General features: G+C 39.0%; 3 protein-coding genes and 2 pseudogenes across 3 annotated transcripts; 4 read left to right on the top strand and 1 right to left on the bottom strand.

The window, feature by feature from the left end:
• The first annotated feature begins 637 nt into the window (after positions 1 to 637).
• Positions 638 to 3,353, top strand: LOC147794680 (uncharacterized; annotated as a pseudogene).
• Positions 3,354 to 5,272: 1,919 nt separating this feature from the next.
• Positions 5,273 to 9,208, top strand: LOC147794679 (uncharacterized). Its single transcript, XM_087129331.1, has 9 exons — positions 5,273 to 5,632; positions 5,713 to 5,899; positions 6,805 to 6,938; positions 7,024 to 7,136; positions 7,210 to 7,453; positions 7,562 to 7,714; positions 8,627 to 8,706; positions 8,794 to 8,843; positions 8,916 to 9,208. The coding sequence occupies exons 1-9, from the start codon at positions 5,273 to 5,275 to the stop codon at positions 9,053 to 9,055; spliced, it is 1,461 nt and encodes a 486-aa protein (XP_086985457.1). The 3' UTR covers positions 9,056 to 9,208.
• Positions 9,209 to 14,044: 4,836 nt separating this feature from the next.
• LOC147794678 (uncharacterized) lies at positions 14,045 to 15,400 on the bottom strand. Its single transcript, XM_087129302.1, has 3 exons — positions 15,311 to 15,400; positions 14,538 to 14,585; positions 14,045 to 14,434 (listed from the first exon to the last, which is right to left on the bottom strand). Exons 1-3 carry the CDS (start codon positions 15,398 to 15,400, stop codon positions 14,045 to 14,047), a joined length of 528 nt encoding a protein of 175 aa, XP_086985428.1.
• Positions 15,401 to 15,602: 202 nt separating this feature from the next.
• LOC147794677 (uncharacterized) lies at positions 15,603 to 18,798 on the top strand (annotated as a pseudogene).
• Positions 18,799 to 20,755: 1,957 nt separating this feature from the next.
• On the top strand, positions 20,756 to 24,691 carry LOC147794676 (uncharacterized). Its single transcript, XM_087129285.1, has 9 exons — positions 20,756 to 21,115; positions 21,196 to 21,382; positions 22,287 to 22,420; positions 22,506 to 22,618; positions 22,692 to 22,935; positions 23,044 to 23,196; positions 24,110 to 24,189; positions 24,277 to 24,326; positions 24,399 to 24,691. Exons 1-9 carry the CDS (start codon positions 20,756 to 20,758, stop codon positions 24,536 to 24,538), a joined length of 1,461 nt encoding a protein of 486 aa, XP_086985411.1. The 3' UTR covers positions 24,539 to 24,691.
• The last annotated feature ends 1,742 nt before the right edge of the window (positions 24,692 to 26,433 follow it).

Here is a 26,433-nt window from a genome sequence, read left to right as displayed (position 1 = left end):
CTTGTAGATAAGAGAAACTTCAAGAATGGGCAACTAGTGTCAAATTACTGCCATGTAAATTGCTAGGAGTGTCTCATCAATGCCACTCCAATCATCATTGGCATGTAAGATTAAATGTCTAATGTCTAGCGACATCCTTAATGCTAATTACATTATTAGGAAACTAAATTTTTTTGAATTACCAAGGTATGAGAAATAGTGATCAATTTCATATGCGATTGTATATCCTCAATCCAAAAGTTATCTGGTCACTAATTAGTGTGTCTTAATTTGGGTTAAACTAAACCTAAAGCTTAACAAACCTTCGTACTAACGTCTTTTTCTACATTAATGTTAACACCGATGGACATTGTTCGTTTTCCTTGTTGAACTTGAATTCATTACTAGTTATAGTCAAGAAAACACAAATTTGATCACTGGGCATTGTGGTTAAGGGTCGTTAACTTTAACTAAGAAGTCTTAGGTCCAAAACTTGCGACCTGCTTGGAAGACTAACCTTCTTTGATTGGGAGCTTTCAAATGTTGTGAAGTTGAACAATAGTAAGCTACTTTGAAGTTTGTGAAAGTGTAAAAGGTCAGGACTTGGGTACTACAAAAATTTTGAGGAAGAAAAACTCCTTAATTCACTTGATTCAGAATGAGAGTCGTGTATTGTTTCCTTCAGTGTCAACCTTGAACTTTTGCCAGTTGTTTTTCACTCAAGCTCATTGGCAACTTGACCTGCTTGTCCACTCTGTAATGCTGGCCTATCCCTTTTGATAATACTAATGATATTTTGACTTTCTTTGAATTAGGGAAGGATTCTTCTCCCGATTGGATAATTCTGTTCAAGATCAAGCAAGTAGCCGGCATTCTGACACCACATATAACAGTGATGATGGTGATTCTCTAATTGACCTGAATCGTACAAGGAGTTTTGAGGTCCTAGATGATCTTCCTAGACGTTCTGGGCCAATTAACGTGGAAAGTCATAACGCAAGCTCTTATAGCATTGGTCTAACTCAAGTCATATCTGATTTAGAAAGAATTAATGCTCAAGGTAGGGAAGCATCTATTGATGCGCTAGAAAGTACACAAGAACAGGTTGAAGAGAATGGTGTAGCCAGCCAAATAGCTGATATCAACTCGATGGAGATGAGAGAAGATTCAGGACAACGTATGAGAAGAATTTTACAAGAAATTGCTGCAAAAAATTTATACCTTGAAGTTCCTCAAATTGATGACGAGGATCATACTAGCATACCAGATGTCGAATCTTCCATTCAACAAATTGATACCCGCGAGGAATATGATGATATTGGAGTATTATCAGATCATTCTAGAAGTTTTCAAGACAATGATCTTGAAAATGTAGATCCGCTGGAATCTACTTCTCACGAGCAACTGAATGAAGATCTAGGTATGGGAGTTGAGCCAAATGATTGGCAAGCATATGGTTTTCAACGGGATGAATGGAAAATAGCATTGAAGAAGATATAAATGAAACTCAGTTCGAAAGCATCACACTACTCATTGGTCTGGAGAATTCTCGAGTATGACACATAGAGGAGATATTCATCTGTAAAATGCCCTTGGAGCTTCACATGAAAATGCTATCATTGTGGAGGATGTGCCTAATTGGTTAGAGGGCTCTCCTAGTCGGGAGGCTACATCTAGCCGAAGGTTGGAGACCTTTATTTTCGTGAAGAGAATAATGTGCATAATGTGGAAATGAGAGAACTTTTAAATAGGTATCAAAAAATTTATATAACAACATGCCTGGTTGAATTCAGACTAAATGGTGAATTTACATGTGGACTATTTTTCTTTATCATGCAGGAGAAGTGTCTCTACTCTTCTTAGTAGTGGTTTCCGAGAAAGTCTTGACCAGTTAATTCGATCTTACATAGACAGGCGAGGTCACAGTACCAGTAATGGGGATCTAGACGAGACGATGTCCCCTTACACGTCTGCAGAACAAGAGCAAGAGCACGACAGGCAGACTGCAGGTCAAGCGGGTTCTGCTGCGAGCCATCCACTTGCTTTGCCTCTGCCACCTGCAATGCCCCCTCGGCAACTTTGGGAACATGAATTGAGTCATGATAGTTGGTCAAGACGTGATTTCCATCAGCAGTTTGGAGTTGTATGTCTCATCATTGTTCCCTTGTTTGTTGTCTTTTTGGGTGAAATCAGTTGGATTAAAGTAAATAAAAGAGATAGGAAAACGTGCAAATATCAATGGTAAACGATTGATGAATTGTGATTCTATAATTCTATTTAGAATTATTGCAATTGTCTATTAGGTGAAGTCAGTGTTGGTTGTTGGATAATCTGGTCATCTTTTTTTCGTTCTTTATTTTATTGTTATTACTATTCTTTTAAATTTGATGTTGTTGCTGAACGTTACAGGACTGGGAGATCATTAATGATTTGAGGATCGACATGTCTAGGCTGCAGCAGAGGATGAGCAACCTACAGAGAATGTTGGAGACATGCATGGACATGCAACTTGAGCTGCAACGCTCAATTAAGCAAGAAGTTTCTTCTGCACTTAACCGAACAGCTGGTTCAGAAGGTATGCCTTCATTCTCAATGTAGCTGAATTCTTTAGTTTATTACATCATTTAGATTTGATCAATTAACAAGCTTCCTGTGAACCCACCCCACCCCCTAAAAAAAAATAGAACATGGTACTTGATTTGCAGAGGTGCATGCCTTAATCTAAGTGATTTCATAAGTAATTTAAGTAGTTTCTGTGCTTCTTGGTTGTAGATATTATATTTTTCCAAAATTCGACATGGCCTTCTTTGTTTTTTTGATGTTGTTCCTGCCCTGAACCACCGAAATATATCATACTTTACTCAAATGGTTATTCAGCATGGGTGGAGGGAGGATGGGATATTCTTTAGTGTTCTGGTCACTAATATGATATCACTTTCACATGTCATTCGACTGACTTGACTACATATAATGTTCACGAACAGAGATATTTGAAGACAGTTTGCCAGACGAAGAACCCAAATGGGACCGAGTAAGGAAAGGAATTTGTTGTATATGTTGTGATAACCATATTGATGCTTTGTTGTATAGGTCATTCTAGCAAAATCTCAGACCATTTTTGTGTGTTTTTCTCTAGTTCCAAGTTTCATTTAACTTATATTTTCTCCGTTACAATCTATAGATGCCGGCACATGTGCACATGTTCAAAATGTGCTAACGAGTTGGTCGAAGCAAGAGAAAAGTGTCCGACATGTCATGCGCCTATTCTAGAAGTGATTCGTGCTTACTCTTTATGACGAATTAGATGACAATAAAGACAAAAAATGAGACTAATAGTGAGATTCGTTGATCTTCATCCTCTTGTTCCTTCCATCCATCCATCCATCCATCCATCCATCCATCCATCCAGGTGTCTTACTGATTCTTCTCGTCCAAATTTCTATGCATATAAAGTTTATTATACAATGATGGACGATTGAAATAATATATGTAATCTCTATTATTGATTAATCTAGCGAGAATAAATACGATGAGTGGATTTAGAAACCTTATTCAAGGAATTTGAGAATGATAAAGCTTACTTTTCTAATTCCACTCTCAAAAACTCTAGAGCAACGTCTAGTTGGCTTATAGTTTTATTTTTATTTTCAAAGTTTTCAATCTTGTGCTCTTATTAGCAATTTAATTTATGGATGAACTATATACTTTTCTTAATCTTAAGACTACATGAACACAAATTTATGAAGCCCAAAATAAATTGTTTCTATTAATGTTTTTGTGAAATGCACACAATTTTTTTTAATTCCAAAATTCATGCTCTTGAAATAAAATTAAAGTACAATTTATTCAACTCTTTTATAATATTATTAACCGAAAAAATTGACTCTTTTATATAATAATTCGTGCTAAACTAAAAAATAAACATAAATAAAGTTGGGTTATAATTATAAATTCCAATTTGAATATGCTAGCCCTTCCAGCACTACCACCGTCGATGCCACAAACAACCTTGTTAACCGACAATAAGACACGTGCAATACAGCTTGGTTCCAACTTAGGTGCACCTAAATCTGAAGTTTTCATACTCGAAATATTAATTCTTATTTTACTTTAAAAAAATAAAATATTTTTAATAAAAAAATTCCCATCACAAAATACTTTTTTTTGTTTTTTTTTGTTATCAAGGAAAAAAAATATATAATTTCTCGAATCTTTAAATATAAAATATCTACTTTCAAATCCACTTTCCATACGTGTACTAAAAACTTGATAAAAAACAATTTTTGCACTTTTTTTTTTTTTTTTTAAGCCGGTTGCAAAATGATTTTAAATATAACAAAAATAAATTTAACTATTTTAAAATTATCTTAAAAGAAAACTTGATAATTAGAAAGATCGGATGAACTATTTTATTTTAAAACCATATTTGTATCAACATGTTAGTATCAAGTCATTTCAAGATATGAACTTAATGTTTTTCCAAAAGACTTTTTCAATGGCACAAACTTGGACCAATGGTCGGTTTACTGCTGAACTTTCCATCCACTTTCTAAGCTTTAGCTTCTGATCTTCAAAACCGACAAAAGTTGATAATTAGAAAAATATGATCAATCCAACCTAATTTATGCCGTCTTACATAAATAAAAATTTTATAGATTGAATTGGTTTATTGGTTCTCCTGAAACTCGATTGGGTTGAACTAAACCAACTCGAATTTATTATAAATTTTATAATATCATTTTTATATACGATCGAGTTATATATACGTATATTTAGTTGCCCAAACAATCGAAATCAATTCAACTCAAAAATTTTATTGTATTAATTAATAAGTGTTGTTAGGGTTGAAAATTTTTCAACCCGAACAATTGGATTAGATCTAAAAAGTATCTCAGCCAACCGGACCCAACTCAACCAACGAACATCCCTAACCGACACATCAAGATATTAAGATTAGAAGTTTTCTTCACGAAGACACTATTCTAAAACTAGGAATTTTGAACTGATTTTAGCATTAGAAAAGCAAATTTTTGATAAGGACAACAGCTTCATTGCATATTTGGGAATGAAGCTGTTGAAGAGTGTCTTTATTTGGCAGAAACCTCTATAACTTACTCGCCTTCCCGACCACAATCAACTCAACTCAACTCAACCATTCAACTGCCTTTCATTAGGCGCCTTGGCCTAGCTTACTAACCACTGGTTCGAGACTCGAACCGGTTAACCGGGCAACTTTTTGTTATATAAAGGAGCTGTTTGTTTGTGAAGATCAAGCCAAACCAAGCACTCCGCCATGATGCTTCTTCCTTGCTTACTTCTCATCCTTTCAGCCTGTGTTTCTGCAACACAGTACAGAATCCCAAGGCTTAGTCCAACCGACAGAGATTCAGAAGCTCTGTCCTCGCCTCTTTCGGATGATTTCAAGACATTTTATTACAACCAAACGTTAGATCACTTCAATTATAGGCCTGAAAGCTACACGACGTTCGCTCATAGATATATAATCAACTTTAAGTATTGGGGCGGCGCAAATTCGAGCGCTCCCATTCTTGCCTACTTGGGAGCTGAAGGTCCACTGGATAATGATTTGAACGTTGTAGGATTCTCGACTGATAATGCTGCTCAGTTTGGGGCTCTTCTTGTTTATATTGAGGTAAGAGCTTTCATGTTCTTGTGTGGTTCATATTTAATGCTTTGGAGGGTTTATATGATTTTGTTTTGTTTTGTTGTTAGCATCGTTATTATGGGAAATCGATACCCTTTGGATCAAGGGAGGTAGCATTGAAGAATGCAAGCACTTTAGGCTATTTCAACTCTGCTCAAGCAATAGCAGATTATGCTGATGTTCTTATACATGTTAAAAAGGAGTTGCATGCTAAAGATTCTCCTGTGATTGTTCTTGGTGGATCATATGGTGGAAGTAAGTGGGTTCTCGTTTAAAATTGTGAGATTTCACGTCGGTTGGAAAGGGGAATGAAGCATTTCTTATAAGGGTGTGGAAACGAATCGCTAGTAGATGTGTTTTAAAACTGTAAGGCTGATGACGATGCGTAACGGGCCAAAACGGACAATATCTACTAGCGATGGCCTTGGGTTGTTACAAATGGTATCAGAGCTAGACACTGAGTAGCATGCTAGCGAGGACACTGGGCCTCCAAGAGGGGTGGATTGTGAGATCCCACTCGGGTGGAGAGGGGAACGAAACTTTTCTTATAAGGGTGTGGAAGCCTATCCCTAGCAGACGCGTTTTAAAATCGTGAGGCTAACTACGATATGTAACGGGCCAAAGCGGACAATATCTGCTAGCGGTGGCCTCGAGCTGTTGTAAATGGTATCAGAGCTAGACACCGGGTAGTGTGCCAGCGAGGACCCTGGGCCTCCAAGCGGGTGGATTGTGAGATCCCACATCGGTTGGAAAAGGGAACGAAACATTTCTTGTAAGGGTGTGGAAGCCTCTTCCTAGCAGACGCGTTTTAAAACCGTGAGGCTAACGGCGATACGTAACGGGCCAAAACGGACAATATCTGCTAGTGGTGGCCTTGAGCTGTTGCAAACGGTATCAGAGCCATACACTAGCGAGGACGCTGAGCCACCAAGAGCGGTGGATTGTGAGATCCCACATCAGTTGGAGAGGGGAACGAAACACTTCTTGTAAGGGTGTAGAAGCCTCTCTCTAGCAAACGCGTTTTAATTCCGTGAGGCTAACGACGATACGTAACGTGCGAAGCGAACAATATCTGCTAGCGGTTACAAAAATGTTCAAACTCTATATAACAGAACATGTTTTTTTTTTTTTTTTTGTTTGTTTTGTTTTGTGGAAAATAGTGTTGGCTGCATGGTTTCGTCTGAAATATCCTCATGTCGCCCTTGGAGCTCTTGCTTCTTCAGCTCCAATCCTTTACTTCGACAATATCACGCCACAAGATGCATACTATTCCATTGCCACTAAGGATTTCAGAGTAAGATCCTTCAACAACAACAACAATGCATCCTTTTGAACCTTTTGAACTTTTTAAACACACAAAAATGTGAATGAATTTGCAGGACGTTAGTGAAAGTTGCTATGAAACCATTCGGGATTCCTGGTCCAAGATTGAAACAATTGCTTCCAAGCCGGATGGCCTTTCCATTCTTAGCAAAGAGTTCAAAAGTTGCAGGTATTAGAATTCATGGCTTCTCATATCCAAATTTAATGAAGTTTGTGCTTCAAATCAGTTGTTCTTGTTTTAGTCCTCTGAAGAACTTCGCTCAGCTGGAAGACTTCTTGTGGTCTATGTATACCGTCGCAGCCCAATACGACCACCCACCAAGGTATCCAGTCACTATAATCTGTGATGCCATTGATGGAGCTTCACCAGGAAGTGGAATTGTTGAAAGAATTGCTGCAGGGGTGTTTGCTTATAAAGGAAATCTTTCCTGCTACATGAATCAGGCCAGAGATGAAACTGAAACCGATGTGGGATGGAGGTGGCAGGTAATCTTTTTATTACACGAATACCGATGTGGAATGCATCGAACTTCGTAAAGCTTCATTTTTTTTATTGACGTTTTAAGAAGCTTTTGTGTTGTGTGTGTAACTCAGAGATGCAGTGAAATGGTGATGCCATTAAGCACAGGCAATGATACTATGTTTCCAGCATACAGTTTTGAGCTTGGAAGCTTCATAGATTACTGCAATGAGTTATACGGTGTGTCTCCAAGGCCTCACTGGGTCACCACCTATTATGGAGGCCATGTATGCACTTCAACCACCTCTCTCTTTTTCTTTATTTTCTTTATTGAAATTACTGTAACCGCCCAAATCTGTAGTAGATATTGTCTTTTTTTTACTTTCTTTTTCAGGCTTCCTCTCAAAGTTTTTAAAACTACACCCTTGTAAAGAATGTTTTGTTCTCCTCCCCAGCCAATGTGGGATCTCACAATCCACCCCTTCCCTCGGGGCCAGCGTCCTCGTTGGCACTCGTTCCCATCTCCAGTCGATGTGGGACTCCACAATCCACTCCAACCCTCGAGGCCCAGCATCCTCGCTGGCACCCGTTCCCTTCTCCAATCGATGTGAGATCCCACAATCTACCCCCTCGAGGCCCAGCGTCCTTGCTAGCACACAGCCTCGTATCCACCACCCTTCGGGGTGCATCCGACCATTATGTTAGTGGATCTCACAATCCACCCCCTCGAGGCCCAGCGTCCTTACTGGCACACCGCCTCGTATCCACCCCCTTCGGGGCCCACCACTAGATGATATCATCCTCTTTGGGTTTCCCCTCAAGGTTTTTATATTAGAGAGGTTTCCACGCCCTTATAAACAATGTTTTTTTTCTCCTCATCAACTGATATCGGATCTCACAATCCACCCCCCTCGGGACCCAGCGTCCTTGTTGGCACACCGCCTCGTGTCCACCCCCTTCAGGGATCAGCCTCCTCGCTGGCACATCACCCAGTGTCTGGCTCTGATACCATTTGTAACCGTCCAACCCCACCGCTAACATATATTATCCTCTTTGAGCTTTCCCTTTCAAGCTTCCCTTTAAGGTTTCTAAAACGCGTCTACTAGGGAGAGGTTTCCACACGCTCATAAAGAATAGTTCGTTCTCCTCCCCAACCGACGTAGAATCTCACAATTTCTTTGTCTCCCTTCAAATTTCAGGACATAAAACTCATCCTTAAGAGATTTGGCAGCAACATCATTTTCTCCAATGGACTCAGGGACCCTTATAGCAGCGGCGGGTAAACGAAAACGAAAGCTCCAACATTTATTGCACATAAAGAACAATCAGCTTTACTTCAACTCTCTATCTCTTTTTGTGAATGCAGAGTGTTGCATAACTTATCTGACAGTCTCCTTGCACTCCATACGCCTAATGGTTTGATTCAGACTCATAAATTCTAACTTCAAAGCTTTGTTCTTTTGAGCTGACATGTTTTGAACTTTCCAGGATCTCATTGTTTGGACATTTTACGAGCAAATGAAACGGATCCACAGTGGTTGGTGGAACAAAGAGAGACAGAGGTTAACATCATTAAAGGATGGATCATTAAGTACTATGCTGATCTTGGCAGTCCAAACAATATATAAATAACACATAACGATGATGAAACACTATAAACAGGATACGAAAATCATCCTGACATGTATGCCACTGAAGATGAATTTATGAACTTGTATTGATGTTAGTGTTGAAAACGTCCATTGAATAGCTAAAGCATACTGCTAATAGATATTGTCAGCTTTGAGTCGTTACGTATCGTCGTTAGCCTCACGGTTTTAAAACACGTATGCTAGGAAGAAGTTTCCACACTCTAGATATGCTTTGTTTCCCTTTCCAATTAAGGTGGGATCTCACAATCCACCCCCTTGGGAGTTCAGCATTCTCGTTGGTACACCGCCCAATGTCTGGCTCTGATACCATTTGTAACAGCTCAAGCCCAATGCTAGAAGATATTATCTGCTTTGGCCCGTTACGTATCTCACCATCAGCCTCACTGTTTTAAAACGCGTCTACTAGGGAGAGGTTTCCACACCCTTATAAAGAATGCTTCATTTCCCTCTCCAACCGATATGAGATTTCACAGTCCATCACTTAACAGTTAAAATATATGAACTTGGACGTTCTCCTAGATACAAACTTGAAAGTTCACGAACAGTTGAATCGTTCAATAATGGCCCCTAAAGAGTGTTGAAATAAAATTCGCTCTCATACCAATTTGTTGTAACAACAATCCCCTCCGATAAAAACTTGCAGAAAATAGACGCTCGCTCTGAAACCAACTTGTTTAAATAACTCTCACGAAGCTGTGAAGGAGGTGTCGAGAGGAGAGAGACAAGGGGACAAAGGAAATTATGAAAGAACTCTTTTCTATTACACGGTACACTTTGCTTTCTGTCTCTTGCTCTTTGCATCTTGCTTTTTACAATGAAAACGAATCAATTTATAGAGTTTCTGAGATTTAAAATGAGCGATCCCATAACCCATTCTCTCCTCAAGTGATTGTTGTCCCTTCCTTTTTTTTGTTTGGCCTTTTCCTTCTTAAGACTCACATTTCAAAAGCCTTACTAAGTTTAACAAAATAATAAACTACCCTTCTTTTCTTTTTTCCATTTAAGTTTATTCCCAACAAAACTTCCCCATAAACTTAAATGCAACGATTCCACCTTCGTCGTTTTCGTTTTCTTGAGCTCAGTCGTGGTTTCTTCAATTTTCTCTCCTTGTCCTCGAGCAGCAGACTAAGCTTGTTCTTCTTTGATGAGAGTTCATTTGGATCTTCTCGAGAACAGCCTATCTGAGACACCAAATCTTCATTTCTCCCGTTCTTAGCCACGCTTGACTCAGACATCATGGCTTCGTTCATTTTACTCAATTCTCTTCTCAAGTCCACAGCGACATTTACAGCTAGCATTTTTTCTTCCTCCATTTCGGCTTTATCACGAGTGAGTATCTCAATCGTGTGTCGTAAATTCACTGCCTACTGTTGGATCTGATTCAGGTTCACGTCGAGTGAGTCTCTCTGTTGAGTCAACATCTCTATATCTTTCCCTCCCTCACTAGCTCGTCCACTAGAGCCTCAATCTACATTAACATGTCATTCTCTTTCTCCACACCTTCTTCAACTTTCTTCATAAGATCAGAGATTACATTCCCATTCTTTTTCTTCTCCCGTTTGAGATAGAAGAGACTCTCACTCAGCTCAGCCACTTCCTTCTCTAATCTTTCGATCTCCTTTTCTAAAACTTTCTTTTCTTTTTCAATCAATACTTTCTCCTTCGAAAGTTGGTCGTTCAGGGATTTCAACGTCTGCAATTGAGACTTCTCCACAGATTTATCCACGGCAGTTTTGGGTTGTTGCTCTGAATCTCTATTCTCCTCCTCGAGATCTGGCAGTTTCATTGGCTCGTTCGCTAATCGCATGGGCTTCTTCTTCGTCATTGTTTTGGGATTTTCAAGGGATTTTGAAGGGATTGCAGCTTGCATTTGAACCATCTATTTCTCATGTTCAATCTGCATTTCTGTCATCTTTTCTTCTTCCATTCTCTCTTCCATTCTCATCCTCTTTCTTCTTTCTTCCTCGAATTGCTTTTCCAGCCAGTGGAGCTCTCTCTCTTCGAGCTCGGGCTCTCTATTATTCGGTTGTTCATCTTTATTCGATTTTCTCGTCTTCGGTATCAGCTGTGCATCACCTCATTTCTATTAGTTTCCATCGCCTCACGACTATCGCCGTTGTCTTTTGCACCGCCGAGTTCTTTCGTTTTTCAGCTCTTCATTTTGGGCCATCAAGAGAATGCCTCCATTTGTTGCGTCATCCAAGGCTAATTTGATCCTTTCTTCCACCTTTTCATCGGCTCGACAATCTCTTGCATAATGACCCATTCTGCCACAATTGTATCATCTGTCGAAGTTACAGTTATTTGCTTAGTGGCCATATTTCTGACATTTGGTAACACTGGATGTGGGAATTGTATCCTTGACCGCGTCCTTGATTGTGTCCTCTTCCACGCCTATTTGCTTGGCTCGATAGTCTCTTCTCTTTATAGTTTTCTTCGTAACTGTTGCCTTGACTACCTCGACCATTTCCGCGACTTCCACGACCTCTACCTTGAGTATTTTGAGAGAAGAGTACCTTTTCATCCTTTATTGATGCCTTAGTCTGAAGCGCTTGATCGAGGGTCTCCTCCTTCTTTTTCTTACGTTGCTCGTGTGCCTCGAGAGAACCGGCGAGCTCATCGACCGTGAACGTCGCTAGGTCCTTCGACTCTTCTATGTCTCATACAACATTCTCGAAGTTATCTGTTAACGACTTCAACATCTTCTCCACAACCCGCGTCTCAGGTAACATTTCTCCGTTTCGATTTAGTTGATTTGCCACGATCTGTACGCGCGTGATGTAGTCAAATACATTTTTTGACTCCTTCATCTTCATTCTCTCCAACTCGCCACGCAGAGTGTCTGGAGACGCACCTGCTTGAATCGGTCGGTTCCTTTGAACACCTTTTCTAAAGTGTCCCATGCTTCTTTTGTCCCATCATGTTCGCCATCGGCACTGATACCAATTTGTTGAAATAAAATTCGCTCTGATACCAATTTGTTGAAATAACAATCCGCTCCGATACCAACTTGTAAAAAATAAACGCTAACTTTGAAACCAACTTGTTTAAATAACTCTCACGAAGCTGTGAAGGAGGTATCGAGAGGGGGAGAGACAAGGGGACAAAAGAAATTCTGAAAAAACTATTTTCTATTACACTATACTCTTTGTTTTTTGTCTCCTGCTCTTGCTTGCTTTTTGTCTCCTGCTCTTGCTCTCTGCCTCTTCTTTTTACAATGAAAACGAACGAATTTACAGGGTTTCTAAGATCTAAAATTAGCTATCCCATAACCCGTTCTCTCCTACTAGACTGATTCTTGTCCCTTCATATTTTGTTTGGCCTTTTTCTTTTCCTTCTTACCGCTCAAATTTCAAAAGCCTTACTAAATTTAACAAAACAAAAAACTACCCTTATTTTCTTTTTTCCATTTAAGTTTATTCCCAAGAGAAATGTGGACATTTTGGTGCTTTTCTCATATTCTTGGACGTTGTATGAAAAGAAAAAGGGGCCGAAGGATGGGGTTTAGAATTTTATGACACCCTCACAAAGTGATTTCAACCGTGCTCCACTCAAGAGCAGATGCTTAAGTCTTTTTATTGATTTCTTAGCCTGTTCTCATTCAACCCTACTTCTCATGATCATTACAAGTGGCTTACACAATAGCCATCCTACAAGGATCCATAAACCATTATGTCAAATAATATGGTCGGTCCCCCAAATAGTCCATTCTTCTTCACTTCAAATCATCAAGACCCCTCTCTCTACCAACAAAAATAACTTTTTGAAAAAATGGTAGTTTGCTAAGTTCCGTCAAGTCAACAAGAATAAGAATCCGGGGGTTTTCAAATTTTCATCGATGTGCCAACATTTTCATGTGTTTATAAGTTCAATATGGTGATAAATGAAGAATTAGTACTTCTGTTATGTCTTAGAAAAAAGGGTTAAAAGTATCCACAAAATAGATCTAATATTAATAATTATTGTAGTTGGTAAGTTTTTGAATTCTTACGTTTGTGTCTAATACATCCACAACTTCAAAAACTATCAAATAAATTAGCGTATTACCTCGCTCAAATTTTCTAAAGTATTTCTCTCAAACATAACCTGAGGTTCGAGCATACGTCGATATCGTCCACGAAATCTGAAATTCACATCACTGATTTGTTCACTGGGTTAGAACAAGTGTCGCACAGTCGCTATCCCGCTACTGCAAAAGTGCGATTGTGCCAATGGACAAGTCCATTACCAGCTTCTACATGGTCAAGGTCTGGCTCCAATTCCGCTTCTACAAGGTCGAAATCCGAGGCCAGCTCCATGACAGGTTTCAAGGGTCAAGAATACGATTAGGTTATGGACTTGCAGTCGTCTTCAACCTCGGCTTCCCCACAAGATTGTCTTTAGGGAAGCGTCGTATTCGTATGGCCTGAAATTTTCCCTGCTTCCCAGTCTGTCCTGCACTCGACCATATGCTCATTTCGTTGATTGAGTCGGGTATCCTCCATCCCCTTTTGGGCCGCCCGATTATTTTATATCTGAAAAGTTTTAATATATAAAAAAAGTTCATTTTTAAATAGAAAACCCGGTAGTGGCCAACATTACAATAAACAAAATGGCAAGAATCTAGCACCAAAAATATATTTTATATCTGTTCAAGGTTTCAGGAAGAAATTATGATCCAGAAAGTTGTGCTACACAAGAGACCTAGAAATATTGTTAGTTTGTAAAGATATGCAAATCATACTCGAACGCGCACTCTGTCAAAACAATCCACCGTTCGAAGTTGCTCGAGATGGGCCTACGAATGCTGGTCGACTCTCACCAAAGCAAAAGATGATGATTGCTTCGGATAGCATGTAGGACAACACTGAATCCATGTGGTTCATGAATATGTTTCCAACTCCGATGGAAACCCGAGCTATAGACCACGATTATACTGCACGAAACATAGCCTGAAATCGCGTACGTTGCCATTTCTGGTCATGTCTATTTCGATGACTTCGATTTCGAAGTTCCATCAATAGTTATGTTTCCCATTACAATCTCCATAGCTTCTCTCTCGTCCTTCTCGCTTCTTTTAGTTGAAGCGTCCTGATCTTTGGGCTGATTTTGATGGGTTGATACAGAAGATTCAAGAATTCTTGAGACATAACTCAACCACGGATGGCTGAGACATTGTGCTGCTCTTGATGTCTTTTCAGGTGCAAAATCCAATAAAGGAACAAGAAAGTCAGCCAAGTCATTAGCATCTTGCTTGCTGAAATCATACTTCTCAGTCAACACCTTATTAAGAGGCCAAAAGCGCAATTGAGGAATATGTCTCAACTCGCCATATTTGTTGAAGTAGTCCCTTGAATAGCAGCCACCTAATGCAATCTGTGCCGGATATTTTAAGAAAGAGCAAAATATAAATAAGTGAAAAAAATTTCATATATATAAAATAAAGACGACATGGTATCTGTAAGTATGTAAACATTACCTTGCGAGGCATCACTCCAAAAAGCTCCATCATCAATGCGAAATGATCCTGAAAATAAAATAAAGAGTAGAAATTACAACTTCCAGAAGAGAAGGTCCATGTAATAAGCTGATACTCATAGCAAAGTCTTGTTTTGATGTTCCTCGAACACGTATACCAGTGATGTCGACATGATATACATATAGTTGTTATAAAAAAAATTAGAAACAAGTACCATATGTATACTACCGTTATCCTACAAGCTAAGGGGAATGCGATTAGCTGAGATAATAGCCACATTGTATTAAAAAAATGGAAAGAAAGGCATCAAGTTAAAAGCAAAATTCTTTATGTGTTCCAAACGACAGTCTTTTCAAATTATTCACCTGGCATATTTAGTGTATGACATTGTTGAAATTAAATTGAGCCTCCTCCACCAGTTAACCAAAATAAAACAACCGACCAAATATTTCAATATCACGTAAACTTCTACATTATGCCGCTGTTACAGCTACAACGGAAGAAACGTGTCAACGAATAAAGTTATCTCATTGACAACGAAAAAAAACAACAATAACAAACAAAAAAAAAAAAAAAAAAAACTTTTGAGCATGGTTTTCAAACGATTGAAAATGTGGGACTTTACTATGAGTAGAAGCAATGCTTCCCAAGGGGAGGTGAGACTCGATTAACAAATGTTACACGTTAAGAATTAATGAGTATAAGAAAGAAAATAATAATCATACTGATAAAAGAACAAAAAAAAAAAAAAAAAAAAAAGTCTCTGAACATACCTCATCCCTTTCATAGTTGTCACCACTTTGTTGATCAAAGAGAACATCGCCACTGGCCAACTCAAAACAAATGCAAGCAAATGACCACATATCTGCTGGATTCGAATATTTAGATCCAAGAATAACCTCAGGACTCCTATACTACCGTGTCTGAATATCATTAGTAAATTGCTTGTAGATAAGAGAAACTTCGAGAATGGGCAACTAGTGTCAAATTACTGCCATGTAAATTGCTACGAGTGTCTCTTCAATGCCACTCCAATCATCATTGACATGTAAGATGAAATGTCTAATGTCTAGCGACATCCTTAATGCTAATTACATTATTAGGAAACTAAATTTTTCTGAATTACCGAGGTATGAGAAATAGTGATCAATTTCATATGCGATTGTATATCCTCAATCCAAAAGTTATCTGGTCACTAATTACTGTGTCTTAATTTGGTTAAACTAAACCTAGAGCTTAACAAACCTTCGTACTAACGTCTTTTTTTACATTAATGTTAACACCGATGGACATTGTTCGTTTTCCTCGTTGAACTTGAAATCATTACTAGTTATAGTCAATAAAACACAAATTTGATCGCTGGGCATTGTGGTTAAGGGTCGTTAACTTTAACCAAGAAGTCTTAGGTCCAAAACTTGCGACCTGCTTGGAAGACTAACCTTCTTTGATTGGGAGCTTTCAAATGTTGTGAAGTTGAACAATAGTAAGCTACTTTGAAGTTTGTGAAAGTGTAAAAGTTGAGGACTTGGGTACTACAAAAATTTTGAGGAAGAAAAACTCCTTAATTCACTTGATTCAGAATGAGAGTCGTGTATTGTTTCCTTCAGTGTCAACTTTGAACTTTTGCCCGTTGTTTTTCACTCAAGCTCATTGGCAACTTGACCTGCTTGTCCACTCTGTAATGCTGGCCTATCCCTTTTGATAATACTAATGATATTTTGACTTTCTTTGAATTAGGGAAGGATTCTTCTCCCGATTGGATAATTCTATTCAAGATCAAGCAAGTAGCCGGCATTCTGACACCACATACAACAGTGATGATGGTGATTCTATAATTGACCTGAATCGTACAAGGAGTTTTGAGGTCCTAGATGATCTTCCTAGACGTTCTGGGCCAATTAACGTGGAAAGTCATAACGCAAGCTCTTATAGCATTGGTCTAACTAAAGTCATATCTGATTTAGAAAGAATTAATGCTCAAGGTAGGGAAGCATCTATTGATGCGCTAGAAAGTACACAAGAACAGGTTGAAGAGAATGGTGTAGCCAGCCAAACAGCTGATATCAACTCGATGGAGATGAGAGAAGATTCAGGACAACGTATGAAAAGAATTTTACAAGAAATTGCTGCAAAAATTTTATACCTTGAAGTTCCTCAAATTGATGACGAGGATCATACTAGCATACCAGATGTCGAATCTTCCATTCAACAAATTGATACCCGCGAGGAATATGATGATATTGGAGTATTATCAGATCATTCTAGAAGTTTTCAAGACGATGATCTTGAAAATGTAGATCCGCTGGAATCTACTTCTCACGAGGAATTGAATGAAGATCTATGTATGGGAGTTGAGCCAAATGATTGGCAAGCATATGGTTTTCAACGGGATGAATGGAAAATAGCATTGAAGAAGATATAAACGAAACTCAGTTGGAAAGCATCACACTACTCATTGGTCTGGAGAATTCTCGAGTACGACACATAGAGGAGATATTCATCTGTAAAATGCCCCTGGAGCTTCACATGAAAATGCTATCATTGTGGAGGATGTGCCTAATTGGTTAGAGGGCTCTCTTAGTCGGAAGGCTACATCCAGCCGAAGGTTGGAGACCTTTTATTTTCGTGAAGAGAATAATGTGCATAATGTTGAAATGAGAGAACTTTTAAATAGGTATCAAAAAATTTATATAACAACATGCCTGGCTGAATTCAGACTAAATGGTGAATTTACATGTGGACTATTTTTCTTTATTATGCAGGAGAAGTGTCTCTACTCTTCTTAGTAGTGGTTTCCGAGAAAGTCTTGACCAGTTAATTCGATCTTACATAGACAGGCGAGGTCACAGTACCAGTAATGGGGATCTAGACGAGACGATGTCCCCTTACACGTCTGCAGAACAAGAGCAAGAGCACGACAGGCAGACTGCAGGTCAAGCGGGTTCTGCTGCGAGCCATCCACTTGCTTTGCCTCTGCCACCTGCAATGCCCCCTCGGCAACTTTGGGAACATGAATTGAGTCATGATAGTTGGTCAAGACGTGATTTCCATCAGCAGTTTGGAGCTGTATGTCTCATCATTGTTCCCTTGTTTGTTGTCTTTTTGGGTGAAATCAGTTGGATTAAAGTAAATAAAAGAGATAGGAAAACGTGCAAATATCAATGGTAAACGATTGATGAATTGTGATTCTATAATTCTATTTAGAATTATTGCAATTGTCTATTAGGTGAAGTCAGTGTTGGTTGTTGGATAATCTGGTCATCTTTTTTTCGTTCTTTATTTTATTGTTATTACTATTCTTTTAAATTTGATGTTGTTGCTGAACGTTACAGGACTGGGAGATCATTAATGATTTGAGGATCGACATGTCTAGGCTGCAGCAGAGGATGAGCAACCTACAGAGAATGTTGGAGACATGCATGGACATGCAACTTGAGCTACAACGCTCAATTAAGCAAGAAGTTTCTTCTGCACTTAACCGAACAACTGTTTCAGAAGGTATGCCTTCATTCTCAATGTAGCTGAATTCTTTAGTTTATTACATCATTTAGATTTGATCAATTAACAAGCTTCTTGTGAACCCACCCCACCCCCTAAAAAAAAATAGAACATGGTACTTGATTTGCAGAGGTGCATGCCTTAATCTAAGTGATTTCATAAGTAATTTAAGTAGTTTCTGTGCTTCTTGGTTGTAGATATTATATTTTTCCAAAATTCGACATGGCCTTCTTTGTTTTTTTGATGTTGTTCCTGCCCTGAACCACCGAAATATATCATACTTTACTCAAATGGTTATTCTGCATGGGTGGAGGGAGGATGGGAAATTCTTTAGTGTTCTGGTCACTAATATGATATCACTTTCACATGTCATTCGACTGGCTTGACTACATATAATGTCCGCGAACAGAGATATTTGAAGACAGTTTGCCAGACGAAGAACCCAAATGGGACCGAGTAAGGAAAGGAATTTGTTGTATATGTTGTGATAACCATATTGATGCTTTGTTGTATAGGTCATTCTAGCAAAATCTCAGACCATTTTTGTGTGTTTTTCTCTAGTTCCAAGTTTCATTTAACTTATATTTTCTCCGTTACAATCTATAGATGCCGGCACATGTGGACATGTTCAAAATGTGCTAACGAGTTGGTCGAAGCAAGAGAAAAGTGTCCGATATGTCATGCGCCTATTCTAGAAGTGATTCGTGCTTACTCTTTATGACGAATTAGATGACAATAAAGACAAAAAATGAGACTAATAGTGAGATTCGTCGATCTTCATCCTCTTGTTCCTTCCATCCATCCATCTATCCATCCATCCATCCATCCAGGTGTCTTACTGATCCTTCTCGTCCAAATTTCTATGCATATAAAGTTTATTATACAATGATGGACGATTGAAATAATATATGTAATCTCTATTATTGATTAATCTAGCGAGAATAAATACGATGAGTGGATTTAGAAACCTTATTCAAGGAATTTGAGAATGATAAAGCTTACTTTTCTAATTCCACTCTCAAAAACTCTAGAGCAACGTCTAGTTGGCTTATAGTTTTATTTTTATTTTCCAAGTTTTCAATCCTGTGCTCTTATTAGCAATTTAATTTATGGATGAACTATATACTTTTCTTAATCTTAAGACTACATAAACACAAATTTATGAAGCCCAAAATAAATTGTTTCTATTACCTAATGTTTTTGTGAAATGCACACAATTTTTTTTAATTCCAAAATTCATGCTCTTGAAATAAAATTAAAGTAAAATTTATTCAACTCTTTTATAATATTATTAACCGAACAAATTGACTCTTTTATATAATAATTCGTGCTAAACTAAAAAATAAACATAAATAAAGTTGGGTTAAAATTATAAATTCCAATTTGAATAGGCTAGCCCTTCCAGCACCACCACCGTCGATGCCACAAACAACCTTGTTAACCGACAATAAGACACGTGCAATACAGCTTGGTTCCAACTTAGGTGCACCTAAATTCTGAAGTTTTCATACTCGAAATATTAATTCTTATTTTACTTTAAAAAAATAAAATATTTTTAATAAAAAAATTCCCATCACAAAATACTTTTTTTTTGTTTTTTTTTTTTTGTTATCAAGGAAAAAAATATATAATTTCTCGAATCTTTAAATATAAAATATCTACTTTCAAATCCACCTTCCATATGTGTACTAAAAACTTGATCAAAAACAATTTTCTCACTTTTTTTTTTTTTTAAGCAGGTTGCAAAATGATTTTAAATATAACAAAAATAAATTTAACTATTTTAAAATTATCTTAAAAGAAAACTTGATAATTAGAAAGATCTGATGAACTATTTTATTTTAAAACCATATGTGTATCAACATGTTAGTATCAAGTCATTTCAAGATATGAACTTAATGTTTTTCCAAAAGACTTTTTCAATGGCACAAACTTGGACCAATGGTCGGTTTACTGCTGAACTTTCCATCCACTTTCTAAGCTTTAGCTTCTGATCTTCAAAACCGACAAAAATTGATAATTAGAAAAATATGATCAATCCAACCTAATTTATGCGGTCTTACATAAATAAAAATTTTATAGATTGAATTGGTTTATTGGTTCTCCTGAAACTCGATTGGGTTGAACTAAACCAACTCGAATTTATTATAAATTTTATAATATCATTTTTATATACGATCGAGTTATATATACGTATATTTAGTTGCCCAAACAATCGAAATCAATTCAACTAAAAAATTTTATTGTATTAATTAATAAGTGTTGTTAGGGTTGAAAAATTTTCAACCCGAACAATTGGATTAGATCTAAAAAGTATCTCAGCCAACCGGACCCAACTCAACCAACGAACATCCCTAACCGACACATCAAGATATTAAGATTAGAAGTTTTCTTCACGAAGACACTATTCTAAAACCAGGAATTTTGAACTGATTTTAGCATTAGAAAAGCAAATTTTTGATAAGGACAACAGCTTCATTGCATATTTGGGAATGAAGCTGTTGAAGAGTGTCTTTATTTGGCAGAAACCTCTATAACTTACTCGCCTTCCCGACCACAATCAACTCAACTCAACTCAACCATTCAACTGCCTTTCATTAGGCGCCTTAGCCTAGCTTACTAACCGCTGGTTCGAGACTCGAACCGGTTAACCGGGCAACTTTTTGTTATATAAAGGAGCTGTTTGTTTGTGAAGATCAAGCCAAACCAAGCACTCCGCCATGATGCTTCTTCCTTGCTTACTTCTCATCCTTTCAGCCTGTGTTTCTGCAACACAGTACAGAATCCCAAGGCTTAGTCCAACCGACAGAGATTCTGAAGCTCTGTCCTCGCCTCTTTCGGATGATTTCAAGACATTTTATTACAACCAAACGTTAGATCACTTCAATTATAGGCCTGAAAGCTACACGACGTTCGCTCATAGATATATAATCAACTTTAAGTATTGGGGCGGCGCAAATTCGAGCGCTCCCATTCTTGCCTACTTGGGAGCTGAAGGTCCACTGGATAATGATTTGAACGTTGTAGGATTCTCGACTGATAATGCTGCTCAGTTTGGGGCTCTTCTTGTTTATATTGAGGTAAGAGCTTTCATGTTCTTGTGTGGTTCATATTTAATGCTTTGGAGGGTTTATATGATTTTGTTTTGTTTTGTTGTTAGCATCGTTATTATGGGAAATCGATACCCTTTGGATCAAGGGAGGTAGCATTGAAGAATGCAAGCACTTTAGGCTATTTCAACTCTGCTCAAGCAATAGCAGATTATGCTGATGTTCTTATACATGTTAAAAAGGAGTTGCATGCTAAAGATTCTCCTGTGATTGTTCTTGGTGGATCATATGGTGGAAGTAAGTGGGTTCTCGTTTAAAATTGTGAGATTTCACGTCGGTTGGAAAGGGGAATGAAGCATTTCTTATAAGGGTGTGGAAACGAATCGCTAGTAGATGTGTTTTAAAACTGTAAGGCTGATGACGATGCGTAACGGGCCAAAATGGACAATATCTACTAGCGATGGCCTTGGGTTGTTACAAATGGTATCAGAGCTAGACACTGAGTAGCGTGCTAGCGAGGACACTGGGCCTCCAAGAGGGGTGGATTGTGAGATCCCACATCGGGTGGAGAGGGGAACGAAACTTTTCTTATAAGGGTGTGGAAGCCTATCCCTAGCAGACGCGTTTTAAAATCGTGAGGCTAACTACGATATGTAACGGGCCAAAGCGGACAATATCTGCTAGCGGTGGCCTCGAGCTGTTGTAAATGGTATCAGAGCTAGACACCGGGTAGTGTGCCAGCGAGGACCCTGGGCCTCCAAGCGGGTGGATTGTGAGATCCCACATCGGTTGGAAAAGGGAACGAAACATTTCTTGTAAGGGTGTGGAAGCCTCTTCCTAGCAGACGCGTTTTAAAACCGTGAGGCTAACGGCGATACGTAACGGGCCAAAACAGACAATATCTGCTAGTGGTGGCCTTGAGCTGTTGCAAACGGTATCAGAGCCATACACTAGCGAGGACGCTGAGCCACCAAGAGCGGTGGATTGTGAGATCCCACATCAGTTAGAGAGGGGAACGAAACACTTCTTGTAAGGGTGTAGAAGCCTCTCTCTAGCAAACACGTTTTAATACCGTGAGGCTAACGACGATACGTAACGTGCGAAGCGAACAATATCTGCTAGCGGTTACAAAAATGTTCAAACTCTATATAACAGAACATGTTTTTTTTTTTTTTTGTTTGTTTTGTTTTGTGGAAAATAGTGTTGGCTGCATGGTTTCGTCTGAAATATCCTCATGTCGCCCTTGGAGCTCTTGCTTCTTCAGCTCCAATCCTTTACTTCGACAATATCACGCCACAAGATGCATACTATTCCATTGCCACTAAGGATTTCAGAGTAAGATCCTTCAACAACAACAACAATGCATCCTTTTGAACCTTTTGAACTTTTTAAACACACAAAAATGTGAATGAATTTGCAGGACGTTAGTGAAAGTTGCTATGAAACCATTCGGGATTCCTGGTCCAAGATTGAAACAATTGCTTCCAAGCCGGATGGCCTTTCCATTCTTAGCAAAGAGTTCAAAAGTTGCAGGTATTAGAATTCATGGCTTCTCATATCCAAATTTAATGAAGTTTGTGCTTCAAATCAGTTGTTCTTGTTTTAGTCCTCTGAAGAACTTCGCTCAGCTGGAAGACTTCTTGTGGTCTATGTATACCGTCGCAGCCCAATACGACCACCCACCAAGGTATCCAGTCACTATAATCTGTGATGCCATTGATGGAGCTTCACCAGGAAGTGGAATTGTTGACAGAATTGCTGCAGGGGTGTTTGCTTATAAAGGAAATCTTTCCTGCTACATGAATCAGGCCAGAGATGAAACTGAAACCGATGTGGGATGGAGGTGGCAGGTAATCTTTTTATTACACAAATACCGATGTGGAATGCATCGAACTTCGAAAAGCTTCATTTTTTTTTTTGACGTTTTAAGAAGCTTTTGTGTTGTGTGTGTAACTCAGAGATGCAGTGAAATGGTGATGCCATTAAGCACAGGCAATGATACTATGTTTCCAGCATACAGTTTTGAGCTTGGAAGCTTCATAGATTACTGCAATGAGTTATACGGTGTGTCTCCAAGGCCTCACTGGGTCACCACCTATTATGGAGGCCATGTATGCACTTCAGCCACCTCTCTCTTTTTCTTTATTTTCTTTATTGAAATTACTGTAACCGCCAAAATCTATAGTAGATATTGTCTTTTTTTTACTTTCTTTTCCAGGCTTCCTCTCAAAGTTTTTAAAACTACACCCTTGTAAAGAATGTTTTGTTCTCCTCCCCAACCAATGTGGGATCTTACAATCCACCCCTTCCCTCGGGGCCAGCGTCCTCGTTGGCACTCGTTCCCTTCTCCAGTCGATGTGGGACTCCACAATCCACTCCAACCCTCGAGGCCCAGCATCCTCGCTGGCACCCGTTCCCTTCTCCAATCGATGTGAGATCCCACAATCTACCCCCTCGAGGCCCAGCGTCCTTGCTAGCACACAGCCTCGTATCCACCACCCTTCGGGGTGCATCCGACCATTCTGTTAGTGGATCTCACAATCCACCCCCTCGAGGCCCAGCATCCTTACTGGCACACCGCCTCGTATCCACCCCCTTCGGGGCCCACCACTAGATGATATCATCCTCTTTGGGTTTCCCCTCAAGGTTTTTATATTAGAGAGGTTTCCACGCCCTTATAAACAATGTTTTTTTTTTCTCCTCACCAACCGATATAGGATCTCACAATCCACCCCCTCGGGACCCAGCGTCCTTGTTGGCACACCGCCTCGTGTCCACCCCCTTCAGGGATCAGCCTCCTCGCTGGCACATCACCCAGTGTCTGGCTCTGATACCATTTGTAAACGTCCAACCCCACCGCTAACATATATTATCCTCTTTGAGCTTTCCCTTTCAAGCTTCCCTTTAAGGTTTCTAAAACGCGTCTACTAGGGAGAGGTTTCCACACGCTCATAAAGAATAGTTCGTTCTCCTCCCCAACCGACGTAGAATCTCACAATTTCTTTGTCTCCCTTCAAATTTCAGGACATAAAACTCATCCTTAAGAGATTTGGCAGCAACATCATTTTCTCCAATGGACTCAGGGACCCTTATAGCAGCGGCGGGTAAACGAAAACGAAAGCTCCAACATTTATTGCACATAAAGAACAATCAGCTTTACTTCAACTCTCTATCTCTTTTTGTGAATGCAGAGTGTTGCATAACTTATCTGACAGTCTCCTTGCACTCCATACGCCTAATGGTTTGATTCAGACTCATAAATTCTAACTTCAAAGCTTTGTTCTTTTGAGCTGACATGTTTTGAACTTTCCAGGATCTCATTGTTTGGACATTTTACGAGCAAATGAAACGGATCCACAGTGGTTGGTGGAACAAAGAGAGACAGAGGTTAACATCATTAAAGGATGGATCATTAAGTACTATGCTGATCTTGGCAGTCCAAACAATATATAAATAACACATAACGATGATGAAACACTATAAACAGGATACGAAAATCATCCTGACATGTATGCCACTGAAGATGAATTTATGAACTTGTATTGATGTTAGTGTTGAAAACGTCCATTGAATAGCTAAAGCATACTGCTAATAGATATTGTCAGCTTTGAGTCGTTACGTATCGTCGTTAGCCTCACGGTTTTAAAACACGTATGCTAGGAAGAAGTTTCCACACTCTAGATATGCTTTGTTTCCCTTTCCAATTAAGGTGGGATCTCACAATCCACCCCCTTGGGAGTTCAGCATTCTCGTTGGTACACCGCCCAATGTCTGGCTCTGATACCATTTGTAACAGCTCAAGCCCAATGCTAGAAGATATTATCTGCTTTGGCCCGTTACGTATCTCACCATCAGCCTCACTGTTTTAAAACGCGTCTACTAGGGAGAGGTTTCCACACCCTTATAAAGAATGCTTCATTTCCCTCTCCAACCGATATGAGATTTCACAGTCCATCACTTAACAGTTAAAATATATGAACTTGGACGTTCTCCTAGATACAATCTTGAAAGTTCACGAACAGTTGAATCGTTCAATAATGGCCCCTAAAGAGTGTTGAAATAAAATTCGCTCTCATACCAATTTGTTGTAACAACAATCCCCTCCGATAAAAACTTGCAGAAAATAGACGCTCGCTCTGAAACCAACTTGTTTAAATAACTCTCACGAAGCTGTGAAGGAGGTGTCGAGAGGAGAGAGACAAGGGGACAAAGGAAATTATGAAAGAACTCTTTTCTATTACACGGTACACTTTGCTTTCTGTCTCTTGCTCTTTGCCTCTTGCTTTTTACAATGAAAACGAATCAATTTATAGAGTTTCTGAGATTTAAAATGAGCGATCCCATAACCCATTCTCTCCTCAAGTGATTGTTGTCCCTTCCTTTTTTTTGTTTGGCCTTTTCCTTCTTACGACTCACATTTCAAAAGCCTTACTAAGTTTAACAAAATAATAAACTACCCTTCTTTTCTTTTTTCCATTTAAGTTTATTCCCAACAAAACTTCCCCATAAACTTAAATGCAACGATTCCACCTTCGTCGTTTTCATTTTCTTGAGCTCAGTCGTGGTTTCTTCAATTTTCTCTCCTTGTCCTCGAGCAGCAGACTAAGCTTGTTCTTCTTTGATGAGAGTTCATTTGGATCTTCTCGAGAACAGCCTATCTGAGACACCAACTCTTCATTTCTCCCGTTCTTAGCCACGCTTGACTCAGACATCATGGCTTCGTTCATTTTACTCAATTCTCTTCTCAAGTCCACAGCGACATTTACAGCTAGCATTTTTTCTTCCTCCATTTCGGCTTTATCACGAGTGAGTATCTCAATCGTGTGTCGTAAATTCACTGCCTACTGTTGGATCTGATTCAGGTTCACGTCGAGTGAGTCTCTCTGTTGAGTCAACATCTCTATATCTTTCTCCTCCCTCACTAGCTCGTCCACTAGAGCCTCAATCTACATTAACATGTCATTCTCTTTCTCCACACCTTCTTCAACTTTCTTCATAAGATCAGAGATTACATTCCCATTCTTTTTCTTCTCCCGTTTGAGATAGAAGAGACTCTCACTCAGCTCAGCCACTTCCTTCTCTAATCTTTCGATCTCCTTTTCTAAAACTTTCTTTTCTTTTTCAATCAATACTTTCTCCTTCGAAAGTTGGTCGTTCAGGGATTTCAACGTCTGCAATTGAGACTTCTCCACAGATTTATCCACGGCAGTTTTGGGTTGTTGCTCTGAATCTCTATTCTCCTCCTCGAGATCTGGCAGTTTCATTGGCTCGTTCGCTAATCGCATGGGCTTCTTCTTCGTCATTGTTTTGGGATTTTCAAGGGATTTTGAAGGGATTGCAGCTTGCAT

The sequence above is a fragment of the Cucurbita pepo genome, chromosome 1 (assembly GCF_057944985.1).
Source record: "Cucurbita pepo subsp. pepo isolate OVF chromosome 1, ASM5794498v1, whole genome shotgun sequence".
Classification (NCBI taxonomy): domain Eukaryota; kingdom Viridiplantae; phylum Streptophyta; class Magnoliopsida; order Cucurbitales; family Cucurbitaceae; genus Cucurbita; species Cucurbita pepo.
Note: the sequence above shows the minus strand (reverse complement) of the source record. Positions and strands in the feature narration are given on the sequence as shown.